Source organism: Apaloderma vittatum, unplaced genomic scaffold, assembly GCF_000703405.1.
Source record: "Apaloderma vittatum isolate BGI_N311 unplaced genomic scaffold, ASM70340v1 scaffold416, whole genome shotgun sequence".
In the NCBI taxonomy this organism is placed as follows: Eukaryota; Metazoa; Chordata; class Aves; order Trogoniformes; family Trogonidae; genus Apaloderma; species Apaloderma vittatum.
The window spans coordinates 7,562-34,660 of NW_009719748.1; the positions used below are offsets into that span (position 1 = coordinate 7,562).

The following is a 27,099-nucleotide window of genomic DNA, read 5'->3' on the forward strand; positions in this document are numbered from 1 at the left end:
GAGGAAACAGTTGCTCTCACTATCATAGCTTAAAAGAATAAAAGTTGCAAAGTTTTTCTAAAAAAAACCCCAAAAAACAAAAACTCAAACAAAACAAAACTGGAGAAATGCTGTCTTGTAAAAAGTACTAAGTTCTACAAGTACAGCCAAAGGAAAAGTGGGTCTTTGGAACAAATCATAATATTTTAAGGCATGTTATAAGAAACTTTCAAATACTATAATCGGTAATCCTATCAGGGTACAAATGAAACAGTGACCCAAGAGCAATGACTTCCACAGGGTGGCCACACAGGTGCTACGTGGCTCACTCGCCTCCCTTTTTGCTATTCTTATAATTTGAAAAAAAATCTGTCGAGTGCAACTGTCATTGATTCAAGCTCCACTATCTTCACCTTAGTGGAAATACAAATAGTGCATAACTACTTCCTCAAACTATACAATGAAAAACACCACTTACACTTTCCCCTTTTCCTGCCACGCTATGTGGTAGCTGATGTATGGCCTATGGTTTTGAAAACATCAGAGTGTAATGAAGAAACGAGACTGGGAGATATTTTCATTAATATTTTCTATTAAAAATTTACTGTGCAATTTTTCCTATATCAAAAGCCCATCTGTTTTATATTAAGAACTTCGCGTTAGGCTGTTCATGCCGTTTTCTTGGTTGATGAACAATCTGCAAGGTAACATTTTAACATCTCTGCAAATAACACTGCACAACACGCACTTCCAACTCAAGTTTCAAATTCGGGTTTGGTTTTATTTGAGCACTTTCGTGGTGCATCTTACGCCAACAAGCTGTTTTACTGCTTGATAAACTGTTTCCCAATCCAGATATTTTAAACACTGAAATATCATTAATTCAACATCTCACATCTTGCTTAAGCGTGGCAGGGCTGACACAACGGGCAGGCAGGGGGGCAGGTAAGAGAACATTCATACCATCTAGTTTAGGCATATAAGTTGTGTGACTTGGAGGACCAAAGTTAGAAGCCTAAGTTTGCCATGTAGTCAGTGGAAAGAGGTAGGTGCCTCTAGGAGGGCGATTCAGAGCACCTAAAGAGGGCATTCAGATGCCAGAAAGAAACGGCGTGCCTATCTCCCTAAGAGAACGAAGTACGGTAACGCAAGCTCTGCAAGGTAGGTGGGAAACGGGCTACATTTACGTTCTAGTAAGGCTTCATGTTTTGTGACATCTAATGCCCTTCGATACATCAGTTGCGGGAAGGTCTTAAAGATTAAGGGCAGAGATGGCCAGTTCTCTTCCATTAACGTGATTTCCTTTAGTTATCATCCACTGGACTATAATTCAAAATGTTATGTGTGAAAATCTGCAAAGCATTTTGTACTCAAAAGTTTCCTTTGTAGCAGATGAGAGCGATTTTAGGACGTTCTGCAGATGGAGGCAAAACTCTCGAACCTAACTCCAATTACAGCATTTCTAAGGGCCATATACACACGCACATACACGCTCAACGCACACACACCCCAGCACCCCTGTTTTCACTCATTTAAACACAAGGAACTACACTGTTACTGCACAAGATTGAAAAACTAATAAACGCATGGTGTTATTTAGACCACAGGCTCAGTGACTCTATTTTTATGGCCAATTTTACCTAGAAAAGATCCAGCTCAAGACAATCTCTCCAGCATTTAAAATCTAAACATTGTGATTGAAAACTTCTCTATACTTTGATTGTAAGACTTCGGAATAGGTATTTCTGTGCCATTAGTCATGCAAATGATAAATACTTCACTGCTATGAAACTAGCAAGTCAGAGCTCGAGCATCCTTTCAAAATAAAATATTTGCTCCCACCATTTAACACTCCAATAATTGGGGCAACCTTTGAACAGTGTGTCAGGCAATTAAAGAGCCATTTCCACACTCACCTAAGGAATTACAACCGTAACTATTTCACCTCTGAACCAAATGATTTCACGTGGTTATTCAATTTAAGTTTTCAACATTAAAGCTATCAAATAGCAAACTTGATTTTCAAAGGTTAGTCAGGGATCACACCAGAGAACGTAGCCCTTAAAGGCAAGAAAAACCATTGTCTTAAACTTAAAAATGAAGGATGTTCATACTGTCCCACGAGGTTTCTGCAGAAGGGAACATACGGATGCAACATGGCTTAATTTTCCTTACAAGATGGTACTAGTTAATCTATTAAAGTGTTCCTTGTTAGTAAGGCTCAGCAATTTTTTTTCATCACAGTTGCTTCCTCCTGGTTCAGTAAAGTGATAAATAAAGATGCTTCCTGCTTTGTAAACAGAGGGTTTGTTTGGCTTTTTGCAGACCAAAACCTGAAGCAATCCTCCATTTCTGAGCAGCAAAATGAAAGATTTAAAACATTCCAACGCCAGACTCTTTCTTCACCCGTCGTTTGTTTTCAGATCTTGTCTCTCATTTCACACACTGATTCTATGTTTTCTATTCCAAGATGTGGGATAAAGTGTAGAAATAATAGCATCAATTTTGAAAAAAACCCAAACAATATAGGTCTCTGGTAACCTCTAACAGCGTCAGAAGTTTTGGTGAAATCAACATAGTCAACTGAACAAACTTGGCCACAAGAGATAGTGCATGTCCTGAAGCACGGTAGTTAGATGCTGAAAGACTTGGCTCTCCTTTTGCGCTGATGTTCGTTGTGAATGGTCTTCCGAGGTATCCTCTCCAGTGCTTTTGTTTCCCATTTCCAAAAGTTTTTCAGCTTCTTCGGAAATAGTTGCCGTTGCTGCTGTCCGACATGACAACGCACGTACGCTCGACTGGAATGACCCTGTAGATCAACTGGCTATGCCATAAAATTGCAGGTGCTCAAAGGGAAAAACGGGTGAGATGTGGTCATTTAACCCAATTATATTCAGAGTCAGTGATTGACTTTCAATGCTCAGCTCTGAGTTAATGTTGCTACTTCACTACAGATGTATTTCAAGTGACCCACAAACCAGGAAGTGAAGTAGACAGTTTTACCACCTTACAAAATTTCTGCAAATGAAGTCCAGGTTAGGTCATTTTTAATGCTATTGTATATTACATGCAGAACAGCATGGATCATCTTTGTCTGGCTGTGCTGCATAGTTCATTTGTCTAACGATTTCTGCAAAGAGCTCATCCACCATTGTTTTACTTTTAGCAGAGGTCTCCATAAAGGGGCAGCCCCATTCTTCAGCTAAGGCTCTGCCTTCACTTGATGATACTTCTCTCTCACTTTCCAGGTCCACTTTATTACCAACCAGAATTACTGGCACCTTCTCATACCTACAGTTTAAAAAAAAAACAAACCAAAACAGAACACAAGACAAAAACAAAAGCGATAATTACATTTTAAAGCAGGCAACATTCTAAAAGTAAACATCTATTTGCAAACAATAGAGACTCAACTGAAAGACATTTGGATGACCTTAAGATTTTACATCGAAAAAAATGCATATTTCACATTTTAACAATTTGTTGCACATCTCTTTTCCCCTAAAGCTTTCTTAGAGTTCCAGGGAATGCTTCCTCCTTGGAAATGTGCCACAAACACTTCTGCACTACGGAAAATATTATTATATTCCTAGCGTTTACACCAGCAATCTCATTTAGGGTGTAAAAATAGGATGGATGTCCAACTCTCCCTTCAACATTATGTCCTCCTTCTCCCTGAACAGGTATCATGTTCTATTTCCTGCATCACTCTCCCTTTCAAGGGTGCATTTACCTTTGGTGGATACATACAGAACTCTTATATTGGTAATAAAAGGGAGAAAACCAAAGGGCCAGTAAATTCACTTGAAATTTCAGGAAATGTAGCCCACTTCAAGTGCTGTGTACACATAAAATCATTTTTATATAAAAGCATGTATTAGCTAATACAGCATATATAACTCTCCCTTGTCACATTCACATCATTATGTCAGTTAAATAAGCTTGAAAAGGGCAAAAATAATAATTAAATTCCAGGCAATGCTAACACAGTTCTGCTTCATAATCAACTTAGACAGCACAATAGATCGCATAAGCTACGAAGGAATTTATTACTTTGCACTTCCTTGTGAATGCCTGCCTTAGTTTTTTTTCCCCACTCTCATGTGCACAAACCCTTCTTCAGACATGGAACTAGGTAAGTGATCAGTCAGGTTTTAAATTTACATATTTGCCATAGCAAAGAAGAAAACACTGGGCTTATTTCCAAAATACTCTTTCACAGTCAAAAAAGCAGCAATGACTGAGAGAAAACACAATTATGGCTTTTAGCACTTAAACTACACGAAGACTTCAGAGAAACGTGATGGTTCCCCTTCTTAATTTAAATCTGATTTCCTACTTTGTATTAACTTAACATTACTGCTGTGAGTCAAATCACGTGAGTCAGACTGAGCTGTGGACGAGCAACGGTCATAGCTGGCCTTTGGCACCAGTTGGAGATGCCGCTGCCCTTAAGTCACCTCTTACCCCTCCATCCCTCGCACCTCAGCAGGACAGCAGAGCAGAGCTGGTGCCTGTGCCTCAACTGGTTTAGGGAAACACCCAGCAGCTTGGTGTAACCTACCAGCTGTGGGGAAACTCGGCTCTCACGACTTCGCAGCAGAATAGGGAACCTATGTGCCCCTGTGAGCCCTACTACACAGATGGCAGGCTCCCACGGAGTCAGAGAGAATAAAAGGGGTGGTAACTTCCCAAACTACCTCAGCACCTCCGACACTACCACAGCAGTATGAAAAATTGGTCCGCTTACATCATGACATGCAGCTGAAATTCTAAACTTTGTTATGTCTCTCTGCTAACACTGATAATGACATTTAATCCACAGAATAGGGCTGCGGTCAATAATTGTAGAGAATTCCCCTCACATTTTACCATTCATTCTATCTTTATTTACCATCTGAGAAGACACAATCCATTTCTTACTCTGTGGATATACAGTATTTAGCACAATGATACCTTTGGAACTCTTGCAAGAGCTAAGCTGCCATTAATTAAGCACCAAAATATGCACAAGCATCTCGAAATCTGTCCTCCCGTAATCACACGACAGCATAATCTTTAATTACATAAGATGGATGGCATTCAACAGATAAGGCAGCAATTCAACGTTTCTTTTTATCTTTATTGTTCAGATGCATGTGTCCTATTGTATTTGCTATACAGCATTAAACACCCTTCAATGAAAGTGGAATCAGGTACACCTTCACTGCATTTTCCAACATTGGAGGGCCTCAAACTTCCCCCTGCCCTCCGTTAGCTCCTCCAGCTATTGTGTCTTCTTGATCTTACCGGTGGGAAGAAATGATAAATTCAAAGCAGCCACTTGAGAAGCAGTCAGTGAAGAAGTAGATCAACCAGAATTAAAGCATGAAATCCCCTCTCTTCTCATTCTGCAAGATCACTTCAATTTGTTGAGAAACATATGAGGGGAGAAAAAACAAACCCATACTTGTTGCAGATTTATAGCCAGTTCCACTGAAATATTCAAGTGTTTTAAAAGGTTTAGGAGCCCTAGAAAAGCTAGGCAACTAAGTATCTGAGGATCTGTTTACTATGAGCACTCAGCACCTGGGAAATGGAACAGTGGAAATAGTGGAGTTTTGTACTACAGAACAAAAAGAAGAACTGATGAGCTGACAGGTTAGATGTGAAACATCTAATTTAATTTACTTGCACAGAACCGTCTAGGAGCTATCAGGTGGAACAGATAGAAGCACTATTTTGTATTGCTTTTTCCTGCTTTTGCCTCTTGCATTTGCCTTATTCGCTACCTGCCTTTACAACACTAAATTGTGTAAGAAAATGTTTCTGCAAAACTCTCATTATATCATGTTATCAAATACCTCCTCACAAGGCAAAAATAAAGTTGCTTTTGCAAACACATCCTTGCATTACCTAAATCTTGAGTCATAAACTTCAGAGGGATTTTTTTTAATGTATTCTCTGTGACCTTTGTACATAAATATAAAAATACATACACACTTAGGCATGCCTATAATATATATATAAACTGTCTATAGTATACACATGCAAAACCACGGAGTTTGTCTTTCTACATAGAGAAGTCAGTATCCATCATCCAGAATAACGGAGTTCAGAATATGGCAAATAATGGGAAAACAGTGCATGGAAAACTGAGCCCAAGACTGGCTCCAGTATGGGCTTATGATCTCCAGTTCAGTACCAGTCCTGCCAGACCCAAGCCACTTGTGGGGCAGCCAGACCAGACATCTGTGTATTGTATTCTCCAAATACCAAGATGGCGACGGATTGACTGTGTGTTGGACAGTGCCACGTGTGATCAGACGTACCGTACGTTGACAACTGCACGCCAGAGAAGGGCAATGAAGCTGGTGAAGGGTCAATAGGGCAAGTTTTATGAGGAGCAGCTGTGAGAACTGGGATTTAGCCTGGAGAAAAGGAGGCTGAGGGGAGACCTTATCGCTCTCTACAACTCCCTGAAAGGAGGTCGTAAGCAGGTGGGGGTCAGTTTCTTCTCCCAAGCAACAAGGACAGAACAAGAGGAAATGGCCTCAAGTTGCATCAGGGGAGATTTGGATATGAGGAAAAGTTTCTTCACCAAAAGGGTTGTCAAGCACTGGATGCCCATGTAAATGCTTGCATTGTCACCATCCCTGCAGGTACTGAAATGACGTGTACATGTGGCACTTAGGGACATGGTTTAGTGGTGGACCTGGCACTGCTAGGTTAATGGTTGGACTCCATGATCTTGAAGGTCTTTGATTCTATGACTAAAAGGTCTTTGCACAAACTATGTCGTTCGATGCAGTGGTTCCAGCCTCTGCTTCTCTTCATTCAGAGTCCCTACGGATCTCCCAGCTGTACCTCCCAGCTTTTGAGTTCTGGTTAACATGCCATGGAAACCCTAACTCTTGAATAAACTAAGCTCTACAAGCTCTGAAGTTCAAGGCGGCTCTCTACTCTTTATCTGCCAACATTGAGAGCATTTCCTGCCTCACTTAGTAATCTGTTCAAATCTATTTCTGATGAGTACAGCGAGCCCTGGGCCCATGCTCTCCTTACCACAGCTGTTGATCTTGCTGGAGACAACTTGTGTCTGCTCACAGAGGCTCCACTCGCTATTCACAAAGTTTCAGACTGGCCAGATGTTGGCACACCTACCACAGAGGTGATGCACAGCAGCACAGGCCCACAATGGGAAAGGGCAGTTTCTCAGATGTGAGGGAATTACATGATTCTAATGAAATTTGAAGGGAATAACAACATCTCTTCCTCACGGGCTTTTCATGTTGTTGAATTTCAGTGACTCAAGAGGAAAAAAGCTTATTTACAAAGGAAAAAAAGAGCTGCCTTGCAATGCCGAAGCTGCAATGCAGAATCCTTCCACACAACCACAAAGATCAAACACAGGAATTCAAAAATCCTTCCCAAAGCTTCAAGCAGGATCTAACCTACTCACAAATACTTTTAGCAGAGCAAAAGAGGCTAAAACTCCACTACCTATACCAGAGTCCTGAAAAGCCAGGTTGCTGCTGCCATCGCAGGATGTGCAAGAGAGCAGTTCAGCCCACTGCAGGAGCTGGGCAGAGGTCTTGCCTTTCGGTGCAGCCCATCTCCCCCTGCCTATCCCTCAGCGCTGGAGAAGTGGCACGGTTCTCTCCTCCTTGTTCCCAGAGCAGGGAAGTCCAGTTTTCTCTGCACTGCTGAAAAGCTTGGAGCAGCACTGATCACCTCTAAAGAAAAGCGTGAGGGCCACCTGAAAATAAGAACTGCTGCCAGTTCTCTCTGTATCAGTGCAGCGCGTTACATATTCTAGGGCAAACATCATAGCAGGGCCCGTATGAAATATACTCAAGCGCAGCACCGCAAAGCTTGGCTTTTCAAGACCTCTTCAGGAACAAATTTTCACAAGACCAATTACACATTTGCAGAATGCATTTAAAGAACAAGGTAATTTACCCTCTTTAAATGATCTCACTATCTTAAGTTCCAATATGAAAGATACTGAGCAGTGACAACCGAGGAGATAACACAACTGTAGGCATTTATAGCCCCACGAGAGACACGGGTGCAGTCACACACCAACACACAGAGGAGATCACTACTAGCAAGATACAGCCATTGCTCCATAAAAAGACAACCTGCATGTATGTCCCCAGCTGCAGATAACTATTCAGTGCTAAACCCCACCCTGTTATTCATCTTTAATGAGCTTCTGGAACCAACAGGCCACAGTAAATCCCTCAGTTTTCCTAAGGCTGGACACCACAGCCACATGGAATCAATAAATACCCAGGCTTTAAATGTTTTACGTGGCCCAGCTATGCACCACTGACCACACAGCCATGCACGCCACACAGTGAGAAGTAGTTTCTACATTTTATCTCACCTCGCATGCCACACACATCATCCACATTTCTGTTTAGATTAATATGTATACTTTGAACAACAGCTTAAAACATTTAGGAAAACTTCAAGATGAAAAATATGCAAACGATATTTGGATATTTTTTACCTCCCCGTTTTTTCTACCTCAAATCTTATTCAGAGAGAGAAAACCATGGGTGGTATCTGACATTATATCTGAATCAATTTTACAAGGTACTTTTCAGATTTCTGGTTACAGCTGTCATTGGATAAAGATAAAAACAGATGATGGAAATACAGTAAATATTAAGGAAAAAAAAAGGTAAGTTTTTTTTTTAAAAAAGGACACCATGGATAATAAACTGATATGATTTCCTTAAACTGTGCTAGAGATTGCCCAGTACTCTAAACTGAGGTAAGGGGGTGGTGAAGCAAGCTGGACCAGTACAGAAGACATTAGAAAGTTCAGATGGGTTCCTGCTTTCTAATTTCACGTGTTGCATCTTTTCCAGGATTTTTTTGCCTGAGCATCATATCAGAGCTAAAAATGTTTAACCAAAATGCAGAAAATTTCTGTATAATAAAAACAAACTAAGAGAAAAAAACCCCGTAGATTATTTCTTATAATGAGCTTAAGACCCATTGAAGTTTATGGAAAGATGTATGATTTCCAGCTTTACATGTTAAATATTTAGAATCACTGAAATGTAAAGGTATCTATCCACAATAACTACTCCTAATTCCCCCAAAACCTCACAGTACTAAACCACCTTTAACACCTTCTCCTAGAACCATGGTGTCTTTCCCTCTTTCTTTGTTTGTTTTTGTTTTTTTTTTTATTGCTTATTTAAAATATATTTCTGTCACTTTTGATACTATTTCAAATAGGGACAGCGATAAAGGAAATAGAATCAGAAAGTCAGTAAAAATAATTATTCTTCATTTCAGAGTTACAAAAATTTGTGGTAATATAGAACCATAGTGTCTTTCCCTCTTTCTTTGTTTGTTTTTGGTTTTTTTTTATTGCTTATTTAAAATATATTTCTGTCACTTTTGATACTATTTCAAATAGGGACAGCGATAAAGGAAATAGAATCAGAAAGTCAGTAAAAATAATTATTCTTCATTTCAGAGTTACAAAAATTTGTGGTAATAATCCTGCCAAATACACAGTAAAAGAAATCCAGGCAATATGAAATAAAGTATCAGAAATGACAGTTAAATCTACGAGATTGTTTACAGGTTCATACATAAATATTACTAAACATTTTGTAATGCAACTTGCAAACTTTGATTGCCTGCAGTAAAATCCGTCATAACTTGAACTCAAAATCTCCTTATACAGAGAAACAACATACTCCAAGTAACTATCAAGACTTTTTCTTATCCCTTTCACACAATTCCTTCGACATTTAGTGCAGAATCCTCAACAGTTAAAACCTGCATCAGTTTCAGAGGATAAGCAAAGACAGACAGTGTTTCCTAGTCTGATTCTGAGCCTCTCAATCAACAGGGTAAGTGGAAGCAAAACCACAGAACTGTCGAGGGGAAAAGAAACAGTCTTAACCCTTTGCTGAAAGCTTCCAATTCTTGAACTAAGCAGCACGAAAAATATATACGTACTTCTAAAGCAATTACTAACTTGTCTTACAAAATTCAGCCAGAAAAGACATTACAACTTTTTCCAAATCCTGACTGTCTGTATTTTGGTAGCTTTAAAAATTGTGACATTATGAGTTAAATCAACAGCAGGGGCTCAGTCAACAGAGCTGTATCTTTTTTTCACGGAGCCCTGCAAATACACACTAATGAAGATGTGCCTTTATCTGTATACATATCATATCTATCTGATAGATAGGTATGTAAATCTAAAAATAAGGAGGTTTCTGTTAAGTTTGAGTACTTTGCTCTCCAATGGAAATTACTACAGCTTCTCAGGTAAATTCATACAGAACAGCCGTAAACTCCCACCATTCTGATGCAAGCAAGTCATTTCAGTTTACCAATTAATTGCATCTGATATTCAGTTTTGTAAGCTATACTGTGCAAGGATTTGATTACTTAAGCAATAACTCCCAACTAAAGAAAGAGTCTTAAAATATTTTTTTATAAAGGAGTAGATGTTAAAGAGCTTATTGGAAGTCCCACTGCAATTAGGTGGGTGAGTCATGAATTAGTTTGCTATAAAGAACAGCATATGGCCTAATTGCAGGACTGGGGATCTAACATTTTATTCTAGGCTTTGACGTGAACTCCTTATATAGCCTTTGGGAAATGAACTCTTTGGATAGATATAATAAGGTATATAAAGTCAGAATAACTGTAGTTACTCACAGGAGAGAAAATTAAATAATAACTGTAAAACAACTTCAAGAATAATATCCACCACACCACATCACTTTTGAGGAGGCTTCAGAAACTACCTTTGTTCTTGTACATAAAACTTTCTGGAAATAATCACCTCAACTTCAATAAAATACTTTAAAGTCCATTCAGTTCTGTGGTTGTTATAATCAGCTTATACTTTCCAGTTTGGTTTCAAGGTCTAGACAAAGTCTCGACCAATGCCAGTTTTGCTGAAATTGCTTGGCAGGCTCACCCTTGTTACTGTCCTTGCAAGTAATTGGAAGTAGTTCTTTTCCAAATCAAAGTCAAAGAAACAACAACAAAACTCAGTGTAAGGAAGCACTATATATATTTGCTTCTTAGCTGTTACTATAAGCACTTTTCAACCAAAGCAGATTACAGCTCAGGCCTTCCCAGGAACAACAACCACGAATGGTACTATCCAATCCACATACGCAGAGGCCATCTAGTAAAACTACATTCCTTTGCTGCAATAGAGCCTACAGGATGATGCATATCATTTCTGTATGAAGGACACTAAAGAACTTTCCAGGTCATTGCCAGTCACTTCAGAGAGAAATTCTTATCTATAGAGGATTTTCCTCATCTAAGATCTCATGAGGGAACTAGAATGCTGATAAACTCCTTCCCATGTGTTCAGCCCGCTTCTGCGAGTCACTGCAGATATAGGCTATCTTTAGCTCTGTCACCTGCTTAAATGGTAAAACAGCAAGAATGCCTGAAAATACAATGGCCTACCAACGTGCCCTAGGAGAAGGCATGGGAGAAGAGTTCACTGTTCCCTAAAGGGAAGTCCTAAAAAAAACCCCCCAAACCTGATCATCAAGACATTAAAGGGACCTTTTCTCAGCAACTTTGTGGAACTACATGAATCTTTAAACTATGTCCAACAACATCATTGGTTCCCCTCGAAGTCAGGCTCCGACACAGGAAGTGACAGAAAACAGCACTTTGAACGCTGGGGATGATGACAAGGAGCCTATGACAGGAGTAACAGCAGTTCTCATCTACTGGCATTTCAGACACTCAAAAGCCTTTGCAAGCAGAAGGTGAGCTCTCATGTTAAACAGAACACCTCTCCCTAGTATCTATCATTAAAATTCATATCTAACACTGAAGTCTATTATCAAGACTGCAAAGACTCTAAGGGATCTATGTGTTAGCAGCAGGTTTGCTGTGAGCATATCCAAACAATACTTTCATCCTTGAGTTCCCTCTATTCCAATCAAAATTCTCATCTTATACAACTGAGTATCAACTTTACCTTCTTGAAATCCTGAAGTGCTCGCCACATTTAGCAACTTAGAAATACTGGAATTTTCAAGTAAGGATTTTCTATTTGGAACAGTTAAAGATGCAATAATAAAGAGTTTCAATTCTATATAAAATGCAAGACAACTGTTTTATCTGACTTTTTCCAACATGACTAATTCTTCTGTTTTTAAAAGCAACAGTAAAATCAGAATGTCCTACAATGCTGAGATTCTCACAGGTACATCGATTTCAGTTAGTTCCTGTATCTATACTTAGCTCACATTTAAAGAAGTCTAGTTGTCATAAAAACTATGAACAGATTATAAGGCACAGTATGGATGTTTAAGCACAAAGTTCTTGCTCAAAATTTCCAGACACTAAAACTAAGCATTTAATTTTTCAGAAGTTGCTGCTACTAGCTGTAGCGATAGCTCAACATCTTGAAAATTAGGCCTCATATTTAAATATTTAAACTTTGTATCCATAATTGAAAATTATTCTTAATGACCGTATTAGTTTTCCGAACTTAAATATTTTTTAAGCCATATGCCATTCTAATATACTGTTTATTCCAATATAATGAGCATGACTGGATATGTCAAGTTTTTCAGAACCTACTAAATGTATAGCATATGGAAGATACTAAAATTAAAGAGACTACCATCTATCTTTTATTTGTATTTTAAAGTTTTAGCAAAGACAATTCTTTAAAATGCCTTCTTTTTTTTTTTTTTTCTTTAGACATAGCCACATTTAATTAAGCTTTATTCTCTGATACCTTGCAGGAAGCACATTAAACAAAAGGCAATAGGAAGGCTGATACGTGATTTAAGAGCTGCGGGTTCAGTTCCATACCCTTTTACAGCCTTCCTGTGCAATTTCTAGCAAGTCCCTTGAACTCTGTACCTCCACTCTCCATCTGAAGAAAATGACAGTTGTCAGCTTTAACCTCTGAACACCTACGGCACATAAACACTTCTGAGGTCTTCCATCCTTAGCGGTGGAAGCAACCTGAACATCTTGAAGGACACGTTAGCAGTTTTGCTTGCTCTTCAAGCGAAAAAACACCCTGTATCCCAGCCATTCTCAGCAGTACGCTATGTAACACCGCAAATCTTCAGGTTTTCTTTTACCAGTATTGACAACAGATACAGTCGGGCAGATTCTGCACCAACATAGAGCTTGCCAGCAGAAAAAATAAAGCTACTGGATTAGGTGTGCCTTGGACCAGGAGCAAGTACATCAGCTTGGGGGACAAAGCCAACATTGTTACGTCACTTAAACATCACCAGCTTGAGCAAAAACTGCAAGGGCTCACAATATATTAAAACATTTGCTCACATTGAGGGATTTATCCTTCCCCTTGCTTCTCCATATAAAACTCAGACAAGGTCAAAAAGCCTTCTTATTCTGATGATGTGGGATTGAATAGGTCTCTCTACCAAGGCAAGGAAAAATGCAGACACCTTTTAAAAGCAATGTAAGCATCTTGTACCTCATACAGCAAATCTACAGATTCTAATTGTTTCATATTTTTATTACATTGCTGTGTTCAAAGAACTTAACTGTGACCCTAACATGCATTTTCATTTATCTATCGGTGCCTGCTTCATCACAAGAAATTTCTCTCAGAAGTATGTCTTGCCATGCAAACCTTTAGATGAATTACTGTAATATTTTAAAATGTACTGTAAACTTACTGCACAAAGAAGCAATAACAAAGGTTGGGGAAGAGAATGGAAATGACCAAACAGATCTGTACCAATTCAGATACAACGAAGTTTATGTGCATAGCTGGGTTAAAAAAAACACCTTTGAAACAAAGATATTGGTAATATTCCATTTGGAAAAGCTGAAGGAGAATCTAGCCCTTCTATAAAGCACAGAGCCTGGGAAGTAATTTATGAGGTTAACAGTAGGTCTAGTTTCTTATAGATTGGGTCAATGCTGCTATCTAAGGCTCTAGTTTTTCCTTCTGCCTACAACTGTTCCCCTTGCTATTCTCCAGCCCCTAATTAGGGCTGAGCACATGCCACAATTTCTTCCACAACCAGAGCACTGACAGGGTGTATTCCCACCAACAATTCAGCTAGAACTTAACCATTATTTAGATTTCCAATTTGTTCCAGACATCGAACCACAGAACCACTGGAGCAGGAAGGGACCTCGAAATGTCTCTAGTCCAACCCTCTGCTCAGAGCAAGGTCAGCCAGGAGATCCCAACCAGCTTGCTCAGGGCCATGTACAGTTCAGTCTTGAAAACCTCCGAGAACACACCTTCCATAGAAAATGGGCTGAGAAGCACATACCAAAGCTATACAAATATTGATAGTTATTTGATTATGTAGAGGAACCAGTAATTGTACTTACAGGCATCAAGATAGACATATATCCTAGAATTACGACAGCAAAGTGAATTAACCAGATTTTACAGAATTAATCAAAGATTAAACATAAGTTAATGACAACTTCAATCTCTTTATCCTTGTTTATTAACATTATAGAAAGTGAAGCTTTTTAGTAGATAAAGTAAAAACTTCAGCTATCAAAAACAGTCAAATGCATATGCATTTTAAAAGGGCCAGAAGACTACATTCCTGTAAGTTATTACTTCAGTTTTCAAAGAGAACACACTCTTATATTCCTTTAACCAATTTATAATCACTGATAAAAATCCCACTGCAAAACTTATTCAAACTATTGTAATAGGATTTTCTCCAGATAATTAAAATTACACTTTTAAAGTCTTCCAGAATAAGCCTAACAATTAATTCAAAACCTTCTTAGCAGCATCACCTGCTTCCAGAGGATTAGAGTTTAGGAATGACCGTGTTGTGGATCCAGTCAAAATCACCCAGAAAGCAACAGTTTCTCCTCCATATCAAGGTAAGAACCTTTTTACTCCAAGAAGTCAGAGCTGCCTCTGAAAAAAAACACGCAAGCCTGGAACTTCACCCCCAACAATTTGATTGCCACTATCTGGGCTGTAGAATCAAGCGCTCTGTATGAATATGAACTGCATTTCCATAGCAGCTTCTAGCTATACACATTTTAAAGAATTTGACCTTTTGTAATGAACCTCACTAAAACCTGAGAAAAAGCAAAATAAAAACAATGGGGCTAAGAGGCAAACAACCTGGCATAAATTTCTCCTCTCTCATCAGTCCCTGTGTAGAAGCAAAGGCAGGTAGATACCAGAGTTTGCATGCTATGGCACAGCCCAAAGACAACGTGTGTGTCTAGTATGAAGCACAGACTTCTTTGTTGCCCTAGTAACCAAAGAAGAATGCAGCTTAATGTCCTTCAAGCTAATAAAAATATCCTACAACGCATACAAGAAAGCTTTGCAAAAAATGCTCTGTTGAGATAGATTTTTCTTGCAATGCTACAACTAGGTTACAACTCAGTATTTTTCAGAAGATAGAGTATTTAACAGAAACTCTAAAGCAAGTTGCCATGTTGGTAGAGTGAATCAATTTAGGAGAAAATAGTATAAGTTCTATCTCTTTTACTTCAGAAGTAGTATCATAGAATACATTGGGTTGTGACTTCATATCCTTTTGACTGTACCCAAGCCCTCTTTTACCACAATAAAATTTAGCGCCACAAAGGGAAAACAAATGTGAATCCAAAGGCCTTGAATAGTTTCATTAGCAGATGCTCTGAACATCTTTTCACTCCTGATGAGCTTCTATCAGACCATTCGAATTTCAACTTGGGAAAGAAAAATTCTGCCATGCCTTCACAAAGTTGGTGGTCCTTATCTTAAGAGAATAGTTTATCTAATTGCCATAAGCCTCGTTTAAATAATTGGAATGTTTGAATGAACAGAATAAAGTTTTATTTTCTCCCCACTTTTTAGAAGCAATCTCCATCTTTAACAGCAAAACTTTGAGAATTTTGATTAGAAAAGAGCACGTCAGCTAGTTAGTGAAATCGTTTCCATATCTAAAGACGAATATACAAAAATAAGAGCTTCTAAAATCACGTGTTTGTGGGGTTTTTTTATTTGTTTAGTTTTTAAAATTAATTTAGATTTATTTTCAATTATAAAATACTGCCATATAGACCATATTACCCCTATCTGTCAAGTGTAAAAATGATTTATCGATAATCCCTCTTCTATGTTGAGCATAAGCTTCAGAAATAATTTTCTTAAGAGCTTTTTTCATTCTTCCTACAACAAGACAGGTGCCAATTAAAGCAAAACAACAAACTACTTGATTCTAAATCGGCACCTTGAATACACTGAAAGACTTGAAGCCGAAGTTTACCCACTCTAGTACCTAGAACTCTTCTAATAAGAACTTATGTATAAAATTACATCAAATATGACATCCAGTACATAAACCAGTAAAATCTAAACATTTTATTCTTCTTACATGCGTGTATATACATATCTCAGATCTAATATTTGAGCAACTAGTAAAATGAAGCCAGCTAGAATGAGGAGCTCAGATACACTCATCATCTGAGATGTCAAGCTATTTATACTTTAACTACGGTATAAATGTTAATTTCTTTGGGTCTAGTCTAGGTTAAAAAAAGCTCCCTTTTCCCACAAGGGTTTTACTAACTTGTCTGACAGCCATTTTACTTTCTTCGAAGACACTCCGTGACACTCAATCACCTTGAAGACCATTTTAAATGGCACACATTAACTTTATCAGCTCCTAGACCTTGCCTGCACCAGCAGGGACTCCATGACGATGCAGATGTCCACGCCGCTATGTTTTAGCCGTGGACTTGGCATTGCTACGTGAACAGTTGGATTCAGTGATCTCAAAGGTCTTTTCCAACCTGATTCTGAGATTCCACCTCTGCTACTCTAGGTACCTGCTCTGGTCGGTGCCAAAGCTGCGTCAGCAGCAGAGCAGGTGCCCCAGGGTGACAGGCCAAGGCTATCAGCATCCCTGGGGCACTGGAGGGCCTCTGCGCTGGCATTCTGCCAGCAGCTGATAGCCTGTGTCACCCAAATAGATGGTTACTCAGCTGAACTGATGCAAAGCATGGGCTTTTCTAGCTGATAGAAAAAGCAACGCATGCATGTGTGTGAGATAGAGGGAAACGGAATGAAGACCTTCAAAACAAAAAGCTAAGTTTTGGTGTTTTTTTCAGAGGAAGAAAAAAACACAAACAAGCCAGACCAACCTAAAGAATTTCTTTAAAATGTTGCAATTTCCTACTTGCATGCCAATTTTAACATTGCTTAAATTAAGCAGGAATATAGCAGTGTGGTTTCCCATCCATTTAACAAAACTTGTCAGAAAGGAACTTAGTGACAAAGTTTTCGTATGTGAGCAAAGCTGATTTAAAACTATTTTAAATAGAAGATGACTCCAAGAACCTGGTGAAATTAACATTTTGGTTTTTGTCCCGACTCCTGACCCCACAGGCTGGAAGACTGAAAATCCCTTCTACAAATATATGCATATATTTGTGTATATATGTACATTTAAACTCTCTTTCTGACTAAAACTTTTTTTTAAAGTGGCAGCATTTAGGTCAGTAACAATTTGTAAAAGCTGCTAGACTACACTGTACTTTGTTTTATTCTGAGAAACAAAATATTACCCCAGTATTTAAACATCTGTTTGTCACGTTCTAGGTACAGAAAAGATAATAATTTGTATACTTAACCTTCAAAAGCAACAGTAATAATGGTAAGGAAATCATAGAATACCAGGTTGAAAGGGACCTCAAAGATCATCTTGTCCAACCTTCCTTGGCAAAAGCACGGCTTATTTAAATGAGATGACCCAACACCCTTTTCAGCCTTAAAAGTGTCCAGTGCTGGGGAATCCACCACTTCCCTGGGAAGGTTATTCCAATGGCTGATTGTCCTTGTTGTGAAAAATATTCCCCTTGTGTCTAACCAGAATCTACCCAGAAGTAACTTGCACCCATTACTCCTCATCTGTTCTATGTGACTGCTTGTATCTCCAGTTTCTTTCTTTTCTATGTGACTCCTTATATCTCCAGCTTCTTGGTAGCCACCCTTGAAATACTGGAACATGGTGATAGGGTCTCTCCTAAGCTTCTTTTCTCAAGGCTGCACAAATCCAGTTCCCTCAGCCTTTCTTCACATGGCAGCTTCCCAGCACCTTAATCATCTTTGTGGCCCTTCCCTGTACCCTCTCCAGCCTGTCCCCATCTTTTTTTTGTAAATGCTGGAGAAAGTGGGATTTCTTTTAAGAGCTTATATGCAAAGGCACCGCACACCCTAGTGTCCATTACACCTTCTTCACTGAATCACTAATTGGTAACTAGAATTTCCTGAAAATTGTCCGCTAATTATTTTTTCCACATTAAGTTGTCCTATGCAGAAAGGCCATTTCAATTAACATGAAGGTGTGTGCAGGGGTGTGAAGCCCAGACTGTTCCCAGTCCTTTTAATCTAACCACATTTCTTGCTGACAGACAGAAAGTCTTTCAAAGGAAGGCGTTTTGATCGTCTCTGGGAGAAGAATGTAGACTTCAATTACCAGCCCAATTATCCCAGCTAGGAAGGCAATACAATTGCTTAATTTTAGAGTAATAAGGGACTTTCAAGGTGTGCCTTCTCAGCCTTCATGCAGGATTGAGCCTTCCATTGTCCCACTCCAGCAGATGAAGCTACCATGATGGCAGTTACTATTTCTAAATAAAAATCACCTGGAAGAGAATTCAACATACGCCAAGTTCAGTGATTTTGCACCTTTAGGCGATTTGTTTTCTTTCTTCAGTATGCCCTTCTCCATTTTAAAAAAAAAAACCAACATCCTTTTTTGTATATTTTAGCCAAATATAGTTAATGAGCGTTAGAACAAGATAAAGGGAAAAAAAATGAAATATCGTGAAACAAATTGCAAATCATACTGAAAGACTAAGTTCTTGAGAACCCATGGAAACAATAAAAGGTAAACTTTTTCAAAAATCGTATTTTCCTTCCTATGTTGAGTCTACAAGGTAACAATGCTTCCCAGAGGCAAATACTTTGTAACCACAGTTTTTCCTTGGTGTGTCCATATCAAGCCCAGTAAATCCTGTAATACTTGGTACACATGCCATCTCCTTCCCTCCTATGTTCCCAGAGCAATATGAACCTTTTAAGTCCAAGTTGGCTCTAGCTTTCCACATATTTTATTTTCCTTTTCAGAACACAGTTATATTGTAAACTTTGGTAGGTAAAAACTGAGCTACGTGGATTTGTTTATTCAAAGAGTTATGAAAGTAGTAAGAGAAAACAGTCAGGAGAAATCACCTTTCCATCACCACACCAAACTGCCACGATGCTTATCTCAAGTTTCTTGTGATTTAATTCTTAGACAGATAATGGTATTCTGAACACGTCTACTGTTGTTTAGTAGTATGACTGAGGGTTTATATTGTCTGCAAGTGCCAGTCACTCCCTTCCCTTGAGAAAGGGCCCTGCTTTTAGTTAAACATTCACATTATGTGTCTTGTCTACAAACCATTACAGCTGCCCAGTAGTTGAACTCTTGGCAATTACAAATGTAACCAACAGTGTAAATCAAAATGATGAAAAAGAATAGGAGCTCTGGTCTATCGAGAGGCTGTCCAAAGACTGCATTTACTCACTATGGCTCCTGAAAACCACCCTTGCACAGATGCGGAGCAAATCCAGAAATCCTCCCATCATGTGGTCAGTGCAGAATCTGAGGCACAGGGCCTGGTGGCAGCGGAACTATTTCCATACTAACACCATGTTTTAAGTAAAAACTGGAACTCAGATAGGAACAGCATTCCTTGCCAACAGTCGCTGACAGACTCATCTGATGGGTAGCAAGCATCTGACTTTGGTTGCTATGAAATCTGGTTGCAGAGAGCACTAGAAATAAAAGGTTACAAAAAGCTTGACTAAAAGCTGCTAGATGGTAAACAGACTCATCAGAAATTTGCAGCGGCTATATAAGAAGACAGTGATACTTCAGTAAGTAACAGAGGTTACACAATCCCAGATGGAACAACTATAATGTGTATAGCACCAGACTGAAGGCAAGATCATTAGGTATCTACTCACGTAGTCCAAGCAAAATTGTTATCTGGTCCATAATGTTATCTTTAAAGGCAGAGGATACTTCAAACATATTTCCATCAAAACACAGCCACGCATTCACCACACCAACAGGCAGGCTAGCTTCTCCACAATCTGAATCAAGTTTGAGAATACTTGCATCGAGTGAAATTCCAGAACATGCCATCATGCCTAAATCTTCTGGAACATCATAGGGGATCAAGGAGCAGAAGATTCTCTCACGCTGATTCTCTCACACAGCTGACCTACAACAACTGCTGGAGAAACAGATGATATGAAGACAGTCTGCTGAGCATCCACAGCTTCTACGGTTAAATGAGGCTGCAGACATCTAAACTAGGAGAAACACAGAAGAGGTGCCAATGACGACTGATTAATCAAGTTTCTTCATGTTTGATATTTAACATTAAAACTCTATAGACTTTCAGCAGGCTACCTTGATATCATCTGCTTCTTCAGTTTCTTCCTAGGAAAGCATCTATCATCCTTTAGACAACTATTTGTAGGAGGATAGCCATCTAAGCAGATTCTACTCCAAATATAAAGCAATAATCAGCAATATAACCTGTGCATAGAATTTTTTTTTTTTTTTTTTTTTAAGAGAAGGAAGACATCTGAAGTATAAGAATTGTCAAGCCCGTGCTGTGGATTATAGAGCACTCTGTGTGAGTAGATCACATCAAGTCTGTGGTCTACTCAATATTCTGCACTGACAAGATCCATACAAAGACATTCAGAAATTCACTACTCAAAACATAAGAAATGAAATTGATGTTAAAAAAGTAGGAGGTAAAGAGAAGAAAACATCATGATGGCAAGTATTTCCAGGCCTGAATGCAAAACTGAGGTAGGTAAATATGCTGGGACTCCAAAAGAATTTAGGGAGCCATGTCCAAGAGACCACTCCACAAAGCTTCTGTTTACTCACTTTATTTCTTGGCTGGCTGTATCCATCTAAAGTTTTTGCCAAAACAAGGTACCTGTCTGAAGGCTCAGAGCTGTACAAAAGTTCGAATGAGCCATATACGGGAACTACAACAGGGTCACACAACTAAGAACTCTTGGGATTTTATAGATGAAGCATGTAAGCAGCCAAGTCCCTTGAGAGGCCTAACTCACAAACTTTCCTCTGTGAATCTAGTAACATGCCAATATGAGGATCCTTAACAAAAACCATAACAGCTATCATCTCCACAGAAAGCTATGAGAATAAAAGCAAGCAGTGGCAACACTGTTTCCTGCATTTAACATAGCCGTACAGCAATTACAGCATTGATCAAGCAGGTGAAAGACCTGCACCAACCACCATCTTCAGTCATACGAGTTTCACGTCTGCCTTTCCCAGAAGGTTGCTCCAAGCACCAAGCGACAAGTGAGGTTGAGAAAACACTCCTTAATCTTCCTGTTGAAGATGCGCCACTATGGAGGCAAATGCAAACACATCAAGGCAAATGCACAAATCCTGAAGGAACAACAGATGTACATGCTACAGGAAAATACTCGTGACTAAAACCCAGGGATTTCTTAGGACTGCTTATTCACTTTAGATTAAGAAGTCACTGCAAAAATGCAAAATCAATATCCCATAGAGTGAATGATCACCAGAAGACTCCCACAGTCCAGGTGACCACAGTATTGCAGGGAAGGTCAGCTTTTGCTCCACAATGACATGGTGGCTTCCATTTTTCTCCCATTCTTTTAGAATGTAAGTGTTTTGATTAGTCAGAGGGCCTGCCTCTTAGGAGGAGAGATTCTACATATATAAGGAGATAGTTCAAGTGGTTTGCTGCAACAAGACTACACACCTCAGAGCGAAGCAGATTCCTAAAGAACTGACACAGAAAAACACTAAGCTGTTTTGCAAGACCTATTTCTCAATGAAATGCAAAAAAATAGGCTGACATTAAAAAAATAACAGTAAATTAATCTCCTCCAGTGCATTGCATGTTCCGAAGATCAACAGCAGGATTCCTTGCTTTGGAGAACATCCTGTACACTTGGTACAGAAATGAAACCAACCTTTCCTACCCCCAAAATCCCCACTGAATACCAAGAACGTTACCGGATAAAGAATTTGAGCAGATCAAACAGACTGAAGTGCCACTACACTGATCCACTTCCCTCCCCAAACCTACCACCCCACTCAGATGGATGACAGCAATAGAATTAATTTCAAATTTCTGCTTGGATTTTAGTTGCAGACTGCAGCATTAACCCAGCAGAAGGTGAGTCATGCTTCTCTCTTCCAGGCATTGTAGAGAGTAACCTGCATGTCAGCTACCAAGAATCTAACTGCCTCTGAAACTAGCCGAGAAGGTGCCTCTTTTAAACAGTGAGATGGAGAGCCTGGATTTGACCGGAGACTGAGAAGCACTCAGACTAATTAATTATTTTTTTAAGGGGCGTACGTGAAGTGGTGGCAATGGGAGAGGGAAGGGTATGGAAAGGCAGAAGAAATAGTTCTGCCTTCCAAGTTACTGAAAATAAGAAATTCAATTTCTAAATTCAGAAGAAAGAAAAAAAAAGAAGAAGAAAAATCACACCTAATCCACAAAAATACAAATCACCAATGTTTGACTGGCTTTCAGCAGAAGACGGAAAAATTTGGAACCTGGAGATAGTATATTATTACTAGAAAAACCCTTTACAACATCAAGTCTTTTTGGCAGTAGAAAGTAATCCACAGACTGAAACACACCTTCTTAAAAGCAGTGTACAAATAGCAGTATACAGATAAAGACTGCTGTCATATAGTTAAAAAAAAAATACATCCAGGATGCTGCATCATGGCCAATGCAATTGAACAAAGATTTTTTTTTTTTCCCACTCATTTATAACTTTTGGGAAAAATAGTATAAACCCCAAACATTTAATACTTATTGTTTTGTTCTGACAAAAGCAAGCAGCTTCTAAAATTTAAGAATGAAATTGCAAACACGGTAAGGAAATTTCAGAAGAAAAGCAATTCTTGAGAAAAGAATTTATGCATTTCTAGATAAGTCTTACAAAGTTCATGGCTTCTGCAAAAGAAAAAAAGCATTCCAGTCATTTGCACATTTATAAAATACAGAATCACAGAATGTCAGGGGTTGGAAGGGACCTCTAGAGATCATCTAGTCCAACCCCCCTGCCAGAGCAGGATCCCCTAGGGCAGCCACACAGGAACACATCCAGGTGGGTTTTGAAAGTCTCCAGAGAAGGAGACTCCACAACCTCTCTGGGCAGCCTGTGCCAGGGCTCTGTCACCCTCACAGTAAAGAAGTTTCTCTTCATGCTGAGGCAGAACTTCCATGTTTTAGCTTACATTTCAGGTAAGATTTTGTACAGCAGTTAAAAAGATGCTATAGTGATGTGGGAAACTGCAACCAGCTCTAACCAGATCAAGTAGGTTCATCAGGTCTGGCTTAGCCTCTGTACTGTAAAATATATTAGGAGTGAGAGGGCAAAGAGAACAAACATCGTCCTACAAAAACTTGCTCATCACACCAAGCGCATATATAGCCCAGAGACGATCTATGTGGCTGTTTCTTGAAAGCATCTTTTCTTGCAATTAATCAGAAATCCAGGAGCAAAGCCCTTCTTCCTGACATTCAGAGTACTTAAGTGGAGCACCTTTATCCAGTTCATTTCCAGTTCAAATTAAATTGCAGTTGAGTTGATACTCATGTGGGAATCTCAAACACTACAAATCTTTTAGTTAAGGTTAACTAGTACAATATCAGGAACTTGCCAAGCCATCCTATAAAGTAAGAGTTATATTTTATTTTACCCCAGACCACCACCCTAAGCTATTAAGTTCTAGTCCTTTAAAAATCTTTTAATGTCTGCCTCAGTACCCTGACGTTTTAAGAAGGTAATAATATTTTAGAAGTCATTAAAATTCTATCTATATGACACAAGCAGCATTTCAAAACAAGCTAAACAACTCTAAAAACACTTACTCTTTTTTTTTGTCCTTCACCTGATCTTTCACCTAGCCTAGGCCTAATCAAGACAAGAATTAAAATACTGTCACCACAGCATTTTTAAAGAATAGAGCACCAATTAATTCAGCTAGCCCCATGACATTAATGTTGAGAAAGGATAACATGCTCATGTCACACCTATAATTCTCTTGTCTAGACTAGGATTTAAGACGACACAGCTGCTAAAATGCAAGCCATTGACAAAGAAAGCGTTCGAGTTGTACATATCACTGTAGTCTGCACCTAGACTGTACTGTTTGCCTTAGTCCAGCAAAAACTGAACACCAGTCCTGTATTGGAAAGCTCTGGAAAAAAAACCAAAACCAAAATCAAAAAGAGACTAGCAGGAAGCTAATGAATAACAGAACATGAAGAAGCAGATAGCTATAGTTCTTGTTACCTTAACAATCACATTAATCTTGGTACAAGTCACTACGTGCCAGGATAATTTAGCACTGCAGTCCCAATTGCTTCCTTATTCTCTCTCAAAATGTTATCATCACATACCACCTACACAATTTACAAGCAGGAAAAAAAAAAAGTCTTTGAGCAACACTTGCAATATTTCAGTAACCCTAGACTTTTTCCTAGGTGCAAAAATATAAAAATCTGGCACTGAATTATTACAGGAAAAACTAGAAGACAAATGGATTTAATGATTTTTGGGAGGGCCACGCAGTCAGGCATTTCAAATTTGCATCTAAAAAACTTTTAATCGCCAAAGAATGTCTACTTTTGAAATTTCAGTCCAAAAAGTATGTCTGCTATCTAAGAGTTTTAACTAAACATTCTGTTACCCAGAATGTTTTATGTATAATCAAACAACAAAACTTGTTTCTATCTACATACTATCCAACTGAAGAGTAGAAATTCATGGTTATTTTGAAAGAAAAAAAAATAATCAAAGTTACTGCCAACTGTGTTGGCTATCAAAAGCAGTATTTAAAGAATTATTGTCTGCTAGGCAAAACAAATTCAATGGCAAAACAGAAATTCTAATCAGTAATTATTTTTTAAAATAAAATTTTCTAAATATTCATTGCAAAAATCCGCATTAAAACAGCTTAATCAAGAGCAACATAGAAAGCATTCAACCCCAAGCATTAACTCTATATTATTGTACTAAACTATAAAAGCCATTGAAGTCACGGTTATATTTGGTCTTTAACACATTAAATAGCATTTTTACAACACGGACACGATCAAGCAACACTGCACAACTGAAAACAAGTTTAAGAACTGAAAACAAGTTCAAAAAACCCCAACACATACTGTTCTACTACTTGACAACTGTAGCTATCCATATGTATTCACACATCTCTACAACAACATGAGCTACAGCAGCAATTAAGACCTGAAAACAGAAGATGATGCTAAGTAATTCAGGCATCATAAAAAAGATATGCTATAGTCTAAACTAGCACAATCTAAACTAAACATGCATACAAAAGGAGCTTGCCTACCTGGCTTTTTCAATAAAAGTTCCAAGAATACCTAAAAAGCAGGAGGGGATAAAAAGATTTATTTTCAGTGCCCGAATATGGAAACTATCACGTTACTTTATCATACAAAGAATAATAAATCTCTGAAAGGATTATCTATATAATTAGCTGGACGGGGAAGTAGCAAAAACAAAACAAAACAAAAAAAACCCACCCAAACTAAACAAAAAAAAATCAAAAAACCCCAACACATTAGAAGACTGTGGTTACAGGCATTCTCTCAAATTTTCATGATTTCCACACAAAGTAACTCAAAATAGCACAAATATTTCAGATTATCAAGAAAGTGAGAGGGTGTAGCAAACCAGCTAAGAAAATTCTGCTAGGATGGAATTTAATTCAAGAGTTTCTACAGGAAAATACTAAAGGTAAGACTTTCCAAAGATGTATGAGTACCTTGAAATATCTAAGTTTAAGACCAAGTCAAGCAATTTTATTAAAATAATCTTCTATAGCTTAAAAGTGCACACTGTCAGAGATATTTCTTAGAGGATTGTCTATGTACTAATTCCCCAGTCAAATCAAGAAGCCTATAATTTTGTCTGACAGAATTAGTTCATTAATTTCAAATTAAAACAAAGGTAGACTCACCAATAAAAAGAAGAACTAAACTCTACAGAACCAGAAATAAATGTTGTGAAGTTATTTTAAAAGCATGAGAGCATAAAGAGAAACTAAAAATCTGAGTTAACTAAATGAACTTTACAGTAATGTCCTGTACCCTACAAACTTATAACCTTTTTTATGACAGGCACTTTCTAGGAGACAGTCTACTTAGCAGTTTCCCAATAAGGAGATGACCAGACAGCTCAATGTTACATACAGGGTCAATTTGATATGACTGACAACTTGTTTTCACCACTTCTTTATATCTCTACAGATGCTTAAAATATTTGCATTTTTTTCTTGTATATTAAAAAGGTTCTCACCTGAGAAACAGCTATCCATAACTATACCTTAAAAAAAAAAAGAAAAAAAAAAAAGAGGCTATTATAGCTCTTCTGTTGTACTTAAATATTTTACCATAAAGATTGATGTCTATGACATGTCAAAATTCCATCCAGGTTCCTACATCTTCTCAGAAATACATACAAGTGTGAGTTAAAATTCATTAATCTGTTCTTGCAATAAAGTGCTAGATTTCATCTGCTCGGTGCACAAGAGCAGCAGGCCGCTTGGCCAGGCATCCCATAGAAGACGGAGGCCACGCTTATTATCTGCCCAGTCTTTTTCTGAGTAAAGGTGAGTACTTTCAACAATTCAATACATTGAGATTATTGCAAGAAAAAGAACTCTTGCTAAAAAAAAACAAACAAAAAAACTTCAGGATTTCACACTGTTTGTATTTCCACCATCTCTACACACCTAGCATCTATGAAAGTCCCTAGATGTTTGTCAAGGTTTTCCATACAGTACTTCAGAAGGAATAGGACTTCCCAAGTTTTACTTCTATTGAACACATAGGTATTTCTTCCTGGAAGGATGGAGCCACGTTTGTGGTTGAATGTGTTGTAGCAGTGTTTATTAAGAATTCTAAGCAGCTCTCATAATTCAAAAAAATATTTGCTTAGAATAAAGATGAGAAATATGCAGAATTTCAGGAAACTGGTAAGTTCAACTTTTCTTAAAGAGGACTTATGGTTTT

The 27,099-nt window shown here is 38.3% G+C and overlaps 1 protein-coding gene across 1 annotated transcript; it reads right to left on the reverse strand.

The window, feature by feature from the left end:
- Positions 1-3,032: 3,032 nt before the first annotated feature.
- LOC104274941 (ras-related protein Rap-2a) lies at positions 3,033-4,454 on the reverse strand. The gene is made up of 2 exons (XM_009870737.1): positions 4,447-4,454; positions 3,033-3,270 (listed from the first exon to the last, which is right to left on the reverse strand). Exons 1-2 carry the CDS (start codon positions 4,452-4,454, stop codon positions 3,033-3,035), a joined length of 246 nt encoding a protein of 81 aa, XP_009869039.1.
- Between the last annotated feature and the right edge of the window lie 22,645 nt (positions 4,455-27,099).